This window comes from Ceratotherium simum, chromosome 27 (assembly GCF_057802395.1).
Source record: "Ceratotherium simum simum isolate JZ-2026a chromosome 27, ASM5780239v1, whole genome shotgun sequence".
NCBI classification, from domain to species: Eukaryota; Metazoa; Chordata; class Mammalia; order Perissodactyla; family Rhinocerotidae; genus Ceratotherium; species Ceratotherium simum.
This window is the reverse complement of record NC_141926.1, coordinates 4,579,490-4,592,295: the sequence shown is the minus strand read 5'-3', so window position 1 is coordinate 4,592,295 and position 12,806 is coordinate 4,579,490. Positions and strand designations below refer to the sequence as shown.

The following is a 12,806-nucleotide window of genomic DNA, read 5'->3' as shown; positions in this document are numbered from 1 at the left end:
GAGCCTTCTTTCTGGAAGGACCATGAGTGTACCCAGGGGACATGTGGCAGTGGCCAGATTAGGGAGGTCAGAAAGCCAGGGGGAGGAGTTACAAGGTAGAGGATGTCCAGGGGGCCTGGCTGGGTGGGGTGGCTGGGCCCTGGGTGGGTGGGTGGGCGGCAGGAGGGGGCAGGGTCCAGTGTAGGAGATGGGACTGGAGGAGGGTCTCAGCAGGGGGCCTGGCTGTGGCAATGGGGGCAGGGAGGTTGTCCTCTTCCAGGGAGCTGGGCTGCTGGGCAGGGACTCAGGGGCCTGGACCTCCACCCTGTGGTTCTCAGGTCCGAGTTAGGGGGCTGCAGGGCTCATAGAACCTAAATGAAAGATGCTATAAATGAGACGGCAGCTCCTGGCTGATGCTGGTGATCAGCACAGCCGGGCTGTTCCCGAGGGTGAGTCAGCCTCTCCTACGGGGTCGGGCGGGGGAGCCCAGAGACGAGGCTGCAGATGTCAGCTCTCTCCCTCTGTTTTTCTGAGCTAGACAAACACCTGGTTTAGCAATTGAATTCAGTGGGGTTCAGGGTGCATTCAGAGCAAAGGGAAATTCGTCTCTTCTGAGTCATCCAAGCTCTGGAATCCACAGGATCTCTTTGACTTTTTGACATTTGTCAGAAACTAAGATTCCCACAGAGACTTATTTATACAAATGCAACGGATTACGTACAGTTGGCAGGTTCTGTCTCTCTCTTTCTCACTCTCTTTTTTGTTGAGTAGTTTACATTTTATTGACCTCCCAGTTTTTTAAAAAAGCTAAATTTAAGGTCACACCTCTAATATATAAATTTCAGGTCACACCTCTGTATATAGTTTGATGTCCTATATAGGGATGGTGCAGAGTTTACTATGAAGAGATACAGACTAGTCCACACCCCAAAAGATTCACCAGAGTGCAGAGTCGTCTTCATAAATCCATATAAAATGCTTGTGAAGATAGAAGGGGACTGTCCAGGTCTCCTGAGATGCTTTCCATAGTGATTCAAGGCACAAAATGGACACCATCGTGAACACGCATGTTCTAGACTTTGTGCCTCTAAAATGGCTCGTCAGAGATTTGGTTTCATGACTGTTATAAAACTTCATGTACTGAATGAGATTCTGCCTCTTAGCCAAAAAAAACTGCAGACGCTGTAAGCGTCGTGTAGATAATTTACTCCATAATATGGATATGCAAATATGAGCCCTTTATTTTAAGAAGCAAACACAGAAGGGAGGTGTAAATTCACAAGTGTTTAAAGGCTCCCGTTCTGGATAATTCAATTAAGAACCTACACAAGTTTGTTCCCAGAAGCTAAGGCATCACCATCTCCACTAAGGAAAATGAGTTCTAGAAATTAATATGGTTTTCAATAATTCTGTTTTCACTATCTATATGAAAACCTAGAGAGACCAATGATGTCCAATAGCTAAAGATTCTGATGCAATTACCTTCACCCGTGTTTGTCCAGGTCTGTTTAATACTCACACAAGGAAAGTACACTCACTCTATAGTTTCTTACAAAGTAGCAAGGAAGGAGTGGATGCCGAAGCTGCAGAAGTAGACAGAGAATTGAGAACCTCCTTCTCTTCTGTGACTTCCACTTCAGAACCATCAGAAAGCAGCATTTCCCCTCACACTCCTCTGAGCTTTGCCCTCCATGCGACATTTTGTTCCCAAACCCACCGACGTCAATGCCTGTTTGCCCACTGGAGTCCTTGTTTCTGTCAGATTCCCGGGTCCCGTTAGTGTTGTTAGTCTCGGAAGTTCCCTTTTCAGCAAACGCTGTGCTGGCAGCTTTAATCAGAAGCTGTGCCCTGTAGCTCAGTCTGCTTTGCTCTTTTCTCCTCCAAGAAGTCCAATAGCTTCTACATTTTTTTGTTGTTGCTGTTCAAAACTTTACTTGGCTGTGCATTTCCCCCCACTCTAATCGACACTTCTTTGTTGGCATAATTTTCTTCTCATTTGTTGGTCTGGCTTACCTATTTCACACAAAATTTCCCTTCTCTGGTTCTAATCGGTTAAGGTCGGGGTGACTGGAACAGAAGCAGTGCGCCCACCGCCAATTGTGATGTCACTGTGCATCGCAACCGCGGAGTCCGTAGCTGCCCTCGGTGGGCCCTGTGCTCTGTTCTAGTGACATTTTAGCAGGCGTCAGTAAAGGGGTGTTGATCTTGGCCAGTCCACCCCCTTGACCACCACACTCCAAGCCACCAGCTGGCAAAGCGCTTCAAATGAATAGTTGTAACTTCGGACCTTTTGTCGAACAAAAGGCTGTGTTCGGCTTCAGTGTCATGATGGCAATTTTCACAGACATTTTTATCCTCTCCTACAGCCCTCTCCAAATTGTGAAATTGCCCATCTCAGGGTCTTTGTCTCTATTTTTGGCTCTGGAGAAATTTTAGAAGTTTCTTCTGCTTTGGAAAGCCCATCTTTTTGTTCTGGTGCACTGCTGTCTGCAAACCTTCTCTTCTTTCCACTGATCTTTCACATTCCCAGCAACCAGTCCCTAATACCCGCTCACCTTGGAGTCAGTTCTCTGCAGCTCAAAACCTATCCCCACCTTGTCTATGGGCTTAACTCCACTGACATTAACCTGGAGCCTCGAGTCCACAACCTAGGTCATGTTTGCGTGTCATGCTCCCCAAGCCCTGTTCAAGATCGCATGCCTTTTCTTTAGGTTGCCCTCTGGATCCTGGGCTCGTCGCTACTTTCCCCAACCACAGAATTTAGAAAGAACGCTGGTTTGGTTAGTCATAGACTTTAACCAAGTCATTTTAACTCCTGACTTCTTCAGTGAGGGCCTTGCACACTCACGTTAGATATGCACTTGGGGTTATTTGGGGGAAATCTGATCCATTATTTTCGGTATCAGCTGATCTGGTTAGTCTCTGGTTCTCTTACAATGAAGAGAATAGGAAATGGGTGAGCAGGGGTCAGGACTTGACACTCTCTCTGCTCATTTATGTTGGGGAAAAAATCACCGGGGTTTTCATGTTTTGGGGGATACACTTTAGAAAAGACCCCCCAACCCTGCACCTAGAGCTGTGGTCAGCAGCCGTGTCGGGGGCCCTGCCGGGGCCCAGGAGCTCACTCACACCCCGTTTGTGTTCAGAACATGACGAATACGGTGGTGAGGACCACGCTGAGGAATGACCTGTCCCCAGAGGGCATCATCCACCACCTGAAGATCCTGAGCCCCATCCACTGTGCCTTCCAGAACGATCTTCTGACCTCATCGGGCTACACCCCGGAGTGGGGGTGAGTGGAGAGGCCTCTCCTCATCTCTCTGTAGCTCGCGTTCCTCTCGAGAGCCTTCACTTTGGGGTTTCTTTAGGGTTTCAATCACTGGAGGACCTTTTTGAGAGACTGCATATACAAATGGACAATGGCAAAGACTTGATGTATAACTGACAGCTTCCCTAATTTTTACCACTGCTTCTAGTTTAAGACCAACCAGAGAAAGCCAGATATGCTCCCTAACCAATCACATAGGACACCCTGCTTCTAGTGAGCCACCCACAGTGTCCCCATGGCAACCCCTCCATCAGGGCACCCCTGAGCCTCCCTTTTCCACTATGAAGCTGCCCCCTCCTCAGCCCGCCTTTGAGTTCCCACCAGACGTGAGTGATGGGCTGACTCCCGCTATAGCCAGCTGAGAATAAACAGCCTCTGCTCGTTCTCACCCCGGGGGGCTGGGGTTCCTCCTTTATTTCCACACTGCTTTGGAGTTGCTTTCTGGGGAGGACTGAGAATGAGAGGCGTCACAGAAGCGACCCTCCTGCAAACCGCTCCTCTTGCAGGGTTTACACCATCATCGAGGACCTCCACGGAGCTGGAAATTTTGTCACCAAAATGCAGTTATTTATCGGAGACTCTCCAATACCTCGCAATTACAGCGTGTCTGCCAGCGACGACGTCAAGATCGAAGTGGGGCTCTACAAACAGAAGAGCAACCTCAAGGTGGTCCTGACCGAGTGCTGGGCCACGCCGTCCAGCAACGCCAGGGACCCGGTCATGTTTGGCTTCATTAACAACAGGTAGGGGCTCCTGTGGGCGCTGGGCGCCACCGCCCCCTTGCTGGGTAGCCCACTTTGGGATTCTGACTTCCAGTCACGCACGGATATGGACCCGGGTTTTAGGTAACGCCCCCTAAAGAGACTCTCTCCTCTTGGGAATTGGAGAGCTAGCCTCCTTGCCTCCCATGGAGCCTGGTGGGGATGCTCCGAGTGCAGTCAGATGTATCATAAGGAAACTCATCTGGGGAGAAGGACAGGAGGACTTATAACCAATGAGTCACCTTCTCTCCCTTCCAGCTGCCCCATCCCCAATACACACACGAACGTGATCGAGAACGGGAACTCCACCAAGGCCCAGTTTAAGCTGAAAATCTTTTCCTTCATCAACAACTCCATCGTCTACCTGCACTGCAAGCTTCGCATTTGCATGGAATCCCCCGGAACCACGTGCAAAATAGTAGGTGTTCTGGCGTTCTGAACTTCTGTCTGGGTTCACGTTCCTCGTTGCTACGAGGAGGGTTGCTCCATTATCAGAAGCCTGGGGCTCTGGAGGCTCCGGGGCCCGACCTCGGGGAGGAGACACTGGTGCCTACAGACTTGGTCCCTAAAAGACGGGAAATGAGGTTTCAACAGCAGACAGCCCGTGGGTGGGGGATGGATGTAATTGGATGGCTCACCTAAGTGCTTCTTGAGGCCATTCTGTCTACTGACCGTCATGTCAGAACTTCCTTGCCAAGATGCTGGAGAGGTGTTTAATGCATATTCAGGTGTAAAAATGTAAAAATGTTAATTTGGCATTATTTTTAGCAACATCGATGGAACACTACTGAATCCTAGCCACTGTGATATTTAACGAAGATTCTTTTCCTTCCCTGTGTTCGTCCTCCATCTTGGGATCATGAATAATTTTACGTTCTCATTTCCTCAAACTTTTGAATTTGACACATGCTTTGCAGGCCTGAGGTTTGAAAGCTGTTCATACCAGAGACACGTATGTGAAGTGACTGTCACGTGTTGTCTGGGCCTGAGGACGGCGTTGAGAGCTCTGCTAGCCTCTGGTTACTACTGCACGTTCTCTCTCCTTTGGGGGGTAAGCTTGTCCCCATCCTCATAGGACTCCTCAGCTGTCCTGGGACCAGCCTCCTAGCATCAGTGGGACGTGCAGAGGAGAAGAAACCCAACGACCACCGATTTTGTTGATGTCACTTTTTCTCAAACAGCAGGTCTTCCAGAACAATGGGACAAAAGGAACACAGAGTCCTGATGACTGCCCCTTAAATGTGCAGGTGGCCCTCACCTGGTCCCATGAGCCCCACGGAAATGCTAGGAGTGTTAACAGCCATAACTACCTCTGCAGGGAGCTGCCAGTTCCCAAATTCCTTACCACGTGGCTTTACGTATTTCTTTCCAAGTTCCTTTAGGAGGGCGTCGTATGGTTTCCTGGGGCTGCCCTAACAAAGTACCACAGACCACGTGGCTTAAACAACAGAAATTGATTCTCTCCAAGTTCTGGAGGCTGGAAGTCCGAGATCAGGGTGTTGACAGAGTTGGGTCCCTCTGAGAGCTGGGCGGGAGTATCTGCTCCATCCTCTCTCCTTGGCTCATAGACGGCCGTCTTCTCCCTGTGTCTCTTCACATCATCTTCCTCTGTGCATATCTGTGTCTGTGTTCAAACGTCCCCTTTGTATAAGGACGCAGTCATATTGCATTAGGACCCACCCTAATGACCTCATCTTAACTTGATCATCTGCAAAGACCCCATCTCCAAAAAAGATCACATCCATAGGTCCTGGGGGTCAGGACTCCTACGTCTTTTTGGGGGGTGGAATGCAACCCAGAGCAGGTCTGTAGGAAGCAGATTCCATCATGTCACTGAACCTTTCTGTAAGGCAAAGGGGTTGAAAGGAGCGAATGGCAGCAACAGGCTGTGGAGAACGCAAGGTGATTCTGAGAGCTGTGACTGAGACGTGACCCCCGCTTGGCCAAGGTGCCAGTGCAAGTGACTGGAGACAGCTCACGGGGCTGCTACATCTCGCTGCTCTCGCGGACCTCACTTCCTCTGACCCTCCTGTGGCCCAGCTCTCCCTCCCGTCCCACTGGGCCATCCCAACTGGCAGAACCCTGTGGTCCAGGCAGTCCAGGCCCCTCCAGCCCTCCCCACCCCCCACCGTCTGAGCTCATCCAGCTGGATAAAATGTATGAATCAGAGTACCGTCTCTGATAGCAAGTAAATTTCTCATAAACATTGTTCAACTAATTTGAAGTTTCTCTCCTTCCAAAACAACAGAATTGCAATGACTTTCGGTCACCGAGAAATGGTGAGACATTCATAACACACCAGACGTCCTGGGGACCCCTCATACGGGCTGAAGGTGAGTTGATGACGTGGTTTAGACAACTGAGGAAAAGATGCAACCAATTCCATTTCACCAGCATGTGAACCAAAAAGCCACATGGAACTCAGAAGAGTTTCCCACAAGACTCGTAATAGTAGAAATAATGATGGCTAACACTCATTGACAGCCCCAACTTTCCAGCGTTGCGTTAATTTCTTTACACGCAGAACGTGATTTCTTCCTCCCAGAAGCTCTGTGAAGGAGGGTCTGTGATTATCCCCGTGTTGCAGATGAAAAGGCTGAGGCTTCAGCAACTTGGCACATGTTTAAATAATGCAATATTTGGGCTGCGTCACCTGAAACCAGTAAAGCTTCTTGACCCTGGATAAACACATTGACTGGGTTGTTAACAAGGAAGGAACTCAGGCTGCAGCCAGGTCAAATTCTGTATGTTAATGTAAGTGCCAGAGTGCATGTATGTGCCAGTGTGCACGCACATGAGAAAGCGGTTTTATTCTGGGCTCTGCTAAATCAGAAGATGCAAAAAATGGCGTTGCTGTTCTGCCTCAGTATAAAATTTTCCTTAAGTCAATTACATTCCATGTATTTTCAAAGCTCCCCATCAATTTTGCAGGAAAACGTTTTATTTTCTTTGAGATCTATCCTATTGTTTTGGGAAAAAAAATGGTTTGGGGAAATTGTGTGCTCTGGGTATTAAGACAGAAACTGCTAGCTGTACCCCAATGTCTGTCCTCCTCTTCTTCCATAGTAATAGAATCCCCAGTTTTTAGCTGGCACCTGGCCACTAGGAATAAAAACTGTAATTCCCAACCAACCTGGCAGCTAAGTGCGGCCATGTGAGTAAGTTCTGGCCAATGAGATGCAAATAGGAATGAGATGCAAATAGGAATGTCAGGGGACAACTTTTTAAGTGGTGGCCTCCTTAAAAATGCCTGGTGCCCATCCTCTACCCCTTTCTTCTTTGTCATTTCCCCATCCTGCGGCCTGACATGCAGGAGAGACGGCTGCAGCCAGCCGCCATCTTGAACCTTGAGGACCATGGCACGGGATCTGGAAGGAGCCCGGTTCCCAAGGACACCGTGAAGCAAAGCTGCAGGGCCAAGCCCGGGCTCTGACATCCAATTTTTATGCTGGAAAGAAATAAAATTCCATTTTCTTTGTCACTGTACTTTGGGTTTTTCTCTTTCTTGCAGCTAAACCTAAGCCTGGTTGATTTTCCTTTTTTGTTGTTTTTCTTCCTAACTCTGATGGCCCTCCTTGCCTCTCTGTATTTCCCTGTACAAGAACTTCTGGGTTTTGGATGCTAGGTATGAGCTGGGATGTGAGTGCTGATCAGGACTTTGGAAGGAAGCTGGGCAACAGGAGGAGAGAGGGCTGCTTGGCCAGTGATTCTCAACTGCTGGGTTCTCATTCAAAGCATTTGGGAAATTTAAAAAATCACAGATCCCAGGCCACACCCCATGCCCACTAACTCAGAGTCTCTGGAGCTGGGTTCTAGGCCATGGTGTGTGCACCGGTCCTCAGGTGATTGCTGGCCTCAGCCCTGGGACAGCATGCTTTTCTGACGTCTTTCATTTTCTTAAATTTCTGAGGAGAACTTGCATGGGGGCCCTAATATGAAATAGAATATATATGAGTTTCATTCTCATTTATAGAAATGGAATCTTCTATCTATTCATAGATATTACAGAAAATGTCAAAAATAGAGCGGAAAAAGCACTGGGCTTGGAGTTAGGAGACCTGAGCTTGAATATAGGCTCTTGTACTTATGAGCCACGAGGTCTTGCAGAAACTTACTGAATCTTCTGAATCCTATCCATCCATCCATCATTCCTCCATCCATCCACTCATCTATTCATTCATCCACCCACCTCCCCCTCTATCTATCCATCCATCCATCCATCCATCCATGCATCCATCATTCCTCCATCCATCCACTCATCCATCCATTCATCCACCCACCTCCCCTCTATCTATCCATCCATCCATCCATCCATCCATGCATCCATCATTCCTCCATCCATCCACTAATCCATCCATTCATCCACCCACCTCCCCCTCTATCCATCCATCCATCCATCCATGCCTCCATCATTCCTCCATACACCCACTTATTCATTATTTCATCTGTCGGCTATGTGTCAAGAACTCTGATTTTTCTCTGCAACATAGGAGTTATAACAACTGCTGTACATACCTTACAAGGTTGTTGTGAATGCCTAATAAGATGACAGTAAATAACAATCCTTTGTGAGACTAAGATATGTGATGCTGGAACTAGGCTGCCTGGATTCAAAACCTGGCACTGACTTTGGGTCTGCTACATTGTGCCTCATTTCCCTCATCTATAAAATGGTAATAATAATAATAATAATAATAATAATAATAATAATAATAGTTCCTACTTCATACAGAGCCTTGTCTATAGAAATTGCTGGATAAGTGTTAGTTATCCTCTGTAACTGGCAGAGCACTGTGCTAATGTAGCGATTGCAGAGAACACCAAATATATTAGGGTGTACATGGTTAGATTCAATAATAAGGATTATAATTATTTACTTTGTTCATCATTCTTTCTTACTGTATTATTAGCTTTTGTTTGCTCCATAACTGTGTCATACAAATATACAGAAAAATCATTTAGAAACATGGAATCTCCCAATTGGTGGGGACTTGACTGCATTTTAATAGTGTATATTAACAGAAAGACTGTTGGAGACTGCAGAGGGAGAAGAGGCTGGCAGACAAGTCCCTTCAGGATCTTGTCTCTGCCCCCTCCCACTGTGCACACCATGCTCTGCCCCCTCCCACCGTGCGTCCACGCTCTACCCCTGCCACCGTGCACCCACGCTCATCATATTGAGATAACTCATCATTTCTCATTCATTAGAGTTTCTCTGCATGAAGAGTTAGAGAAAGTTTGACGCCAATGTCCATGGGATGCTCAAATGTCCCAACAGGAAGGGTCTGGAACAATTACTGAGGCTGCTCAGAAGTGAGGACCCTAGGGGTCCCCAGATAGCGGCTGGGCTGGGACTCAGACCCCTGGAAGGGGCCATTTCCCTGCTCCTGGATTATACGCATGACAGCAGATCCTCCATCACTTTCCCTCACGAGCTGTGTTCCCTTCACAGAAGCAGTGACAGGTCAGCATCTTTGCAAAAGGACTATGTGTGCATCCCCTGAGGCGATCATCGTCACCGCCCTGCACGTGGGTGTGGGCTGCTCAAGCTATCCTAGTGGAGGGCCAGTTGTTTTTTATTTAAATTTCTGACCCATCACAGACTGACAGGTGGTCCAACTGTGCATGACCAGCACACAGCTCATATGCCACATGAGTGGTCTCACCTGGACAGGTAGATGCCCTGTTCAGGGAGACACCCTCACAGATGGGACAGGTCACATTGCGACACATGCTCACTCTCCGTTCGTAACTATCTCATGTGGACCAGTAACGGTCCTGGACAAGGGTGACCAGTCAGTGGACACCCCTGGCATGTGGACCCCACTTGGAGCAGCCCTGAGTCAGTGGGTCGGTTAGGAGAATTTGGCTGCAGGTGAAAGAGACTCAGCCGGAGAGGCAACAACCAAATGGGGTCATTTGTCTCCGGAGCTGGCAGTCTGGGGCTGGTCTGGGCTCCATGGTGCTGGCAGGGGCCCATCTCTTCTGTTTTTCTGCTTCAGCATCCTCAGTGCGGGCAGCCGGCTTGTGCTCACAGGATGGCCCCTCACCTGAGGCAGAGGAGGAGAGGGAAGGCCCCACTATAGTGCCACCTGGAGGCTGGATTTAGAGACCAGCAATGAAGGAGTTGTCAGGGAAGCTGGCTGCCCAGAGTCTGGGTGCCTCAGGTTCCTTGGGAGGTTGCGGCTGCTCCAGCAACTGTCCCCAGTGTCCCCATCCCAGTGTGCCCCTCCCTCTGGAGGAGGGCGTTGCCCAGGTTACAGCTGGCTCACCATCCAGGCAGCCTGGAGGGAGCCCCCAGTGCCATTGTTCGCTGGACCGCTTTGCTGACTGCCCATGCCTGTGCCACGCCCTGGGAGACCCAGGGTAGCGTCCACTTGGGCAACCGCCCAGGGAAACAGGATCTCGAGTGCCCATTGTAGCCCAGGAAGGTTCTTTCCTAACCAGACCTTCCTGATAAGCGGAGGTGGACACCCTGAGATGCAGGGAGACTGGAGGGAAATGCACGTGATGCCGGATACACCTTGCCTCCTGCTGTGCTCTGTAGCATGTCACCCCCACTCACGCTGTGCTCCACTGCACCTGCCTTCTTCCTGGAGGTGGGCAGGTCTCTCCCCTGGGGGACGGGGGTAGGCCAGAGGGCCGGCTGGTGGCCTCCTCCTTTCTCAGGCGGCACAGTTTTCCCCTGTGGTAACTGAGGTGAAATTCACCTAACGTAAGTTAACCATTTAAAAATAAACAATTCAGCGGCATTTAGCACATTCACAACGTTGTACAACCACCACCTCTATCTAGTTTCAAAACATTTTCATCACCCCAAAAGCAACTCTGTACCCATTAGGATTCACTCCCCATCCCCTTCCTCCAGTTCCCCAAAGCAAGAAAGGTCCGCTATCTGTCTCTGGTTTTTCCTATTCCGGATAGGTCTTATATCCTTAGATCCTATAAATAGGATCATGCTCTGTGTGGTCTTTTGTGCTGGCTTCTTTCACTCAGCATGATGTTTTCAAGGTTCATCCATGTCGTAGTGTATATCAGAACTCCATTCCTTTTTATGGCTGAATAATATTCCATTGTGGGGATAGAGTACAATTTGTTTATCCATCATCCACAGATGGACACTTGGATTGTTTCCACCTTTTGGCTGTTGTGAATAATGCTGCTATGAACATAGTGTACGTGTATTTATTTGAGTCCCTATTTCCGACTCTTTTGGGTCCACGCTGTCCTGTGTTTTATTGCCCCCTTGCTCCTCTGTGCTGTAGAATGTGCAGGCCCAGTGTGTCTCCATGTGGGGAGTCCAGCTGAGCTCCTCACCTCCCCTTGGAGGGCCTGCTGCTCCCACACGGCCTCCCCATCTCGGCCAGAACACTTGTCGTGCTGAGTTGTCCTGGCTGCTGCGCTCTCCCAGGCTTGGGACACCTGTCTTGTCACCTTTGGGAACCCACAGGTACACGGGAACACCCTCGGGGCCTCACTGCCATGGTGCTTCAGATCTGTCACATCCAGATAACAATGTTATGAAGCAGCCACGTGTGGAGAGCTTGCTGTACTGGGGATTCTGTCCTGAGCCCTCCGCTCCACACTCACAACAACGTTCCGATGCTGGGACCACAGGCTGTACCAGGCCCATGGAGACGTGTTCCTCCGGGTGCGGGCAGACCTCCCACCTTGTGCCTGCCTTGTCCCCTGCAGGCAAGACTCCACGTGCGGAACCAGGCCTGGGAGCTGGGTACCTCGTCCTCATCGTGGTGGCTGTCTTTGCCCTGGTGACAGGGGCAGCCGCCCTGCTCGTCGTGCGCTACCAGAGAATGACCGGCAAGTACAACGTCAGAGCCCAGTCGGATAACTTCAGCTACCAGGTGTTCTACGAATAGGAGGCCCCACAGCCCTGAAGGTGGGTGAGGAACCAGCCGCGTCTGACGCACACATCCTGCCTTCGCCACCGACGGTGACCGCACCGTGCGTCCTGGCAGCTTTGGCAAAGAGTAGATTTGTGGGTGTCAGCATTTCGTACCCCCAGTGGAGATGCATCCTTCCCTCCTGAAAAGCAACCAGGAACAGTCAGAGAGGGGGACACGGACGATTAGTGGGTTAGCAACAGGATTCTATTGATTTACCCAACCACGGGCCCCACGGAACCAGTGGCAGTGCAGCAGGGTGAGAGCGGGCCCCCGCGGCCCCTCAAATCCCAGATCTCCCCCTCCGCTTATGGGCGGTCCTGGGCGAGGCCCTGAGCCCTTGGGGCTCATTTGCAGAAGCGGGTGTGTGATAGCAGTACCACCGCACAGAGGGCTTGTGAGAATCAGACGAGGAAACGCATGAAGGGCCCTGACACGGCATCTGGCACCTTCAGGGCTGAGTGATCCCAATGATTATTCTCAGTCCCATGTCCCGGAAACCTCGTCCTCTCTGCCACCCATCGCTGGTGTCCTGGGTGCTGTAATGGGCACACGTCACTGCACTGCTCTAACCAGCATCCGTGATTTTAAACATTTGAACCTCGAGTGTGAAGATGCTTTTCTGAGCTGTCTGAGAAGCGTGTGGACTTCTTTCTGGGCCTGAATGTAGCTCACCACGGATGAACCACACGCGTTTTAGAGTGCAGTATTGCTCGTATAAACCTGACAATACTGTGGGAAATGCCAAGACGGTTGTTTTTGTAAAGGTTTGAGATTAAAAAGAAGAAGAAAAGAAATGATCACGGGCCACGTTTGGCAGCTTTTCGTGATTGCTGC

General features: G+C 49.8%; 1 protein-coding gene and 1 pseudogene across 2 annotated transcripts in view; one reads left to right on the top strand and one right to left on the bottom strand.

The window, feature by feature from the left end:
- The window catches only part of UMODL1 (uromodulin like 1), a 59,992-nt gene extending 48,047 nt beyond the window's left edge, over positions 1-11,945 (top strand). For both annotated transcript variants that reach the window (XM_004429625.3, XM_087417818.1), the window contains 5 exons: positions 3,126-3,271; positions 3,814-4,050; positions 4,327-4,486; positions 6,317-6,401; positions 11,764-11,945. In XM_004429625.3, the coding sequence (XP_004429682.2) occupies positions 3,126-3,271; positions 3,814-4,050; positions 4,327-4,486; positions 6,317-6,401; positions 11,764-11,945 (810 nt within the window). The remainder of the gene's footprint in view (positions 1-3,125; positions 3,272-3,813; positions 4,051-4,326; positions 4,487-6,316; positions 6,402-11,763) is intronic.
- LOC147913393 (ubiquitin carboxyl-terminal hydrolase 1 pseudogene) lies at positions 1,519-3,006 on the bottom strand (annotated as a pseudogene).
- Positions 11,946-12,806: the final 861 nt, after the last annotated feature.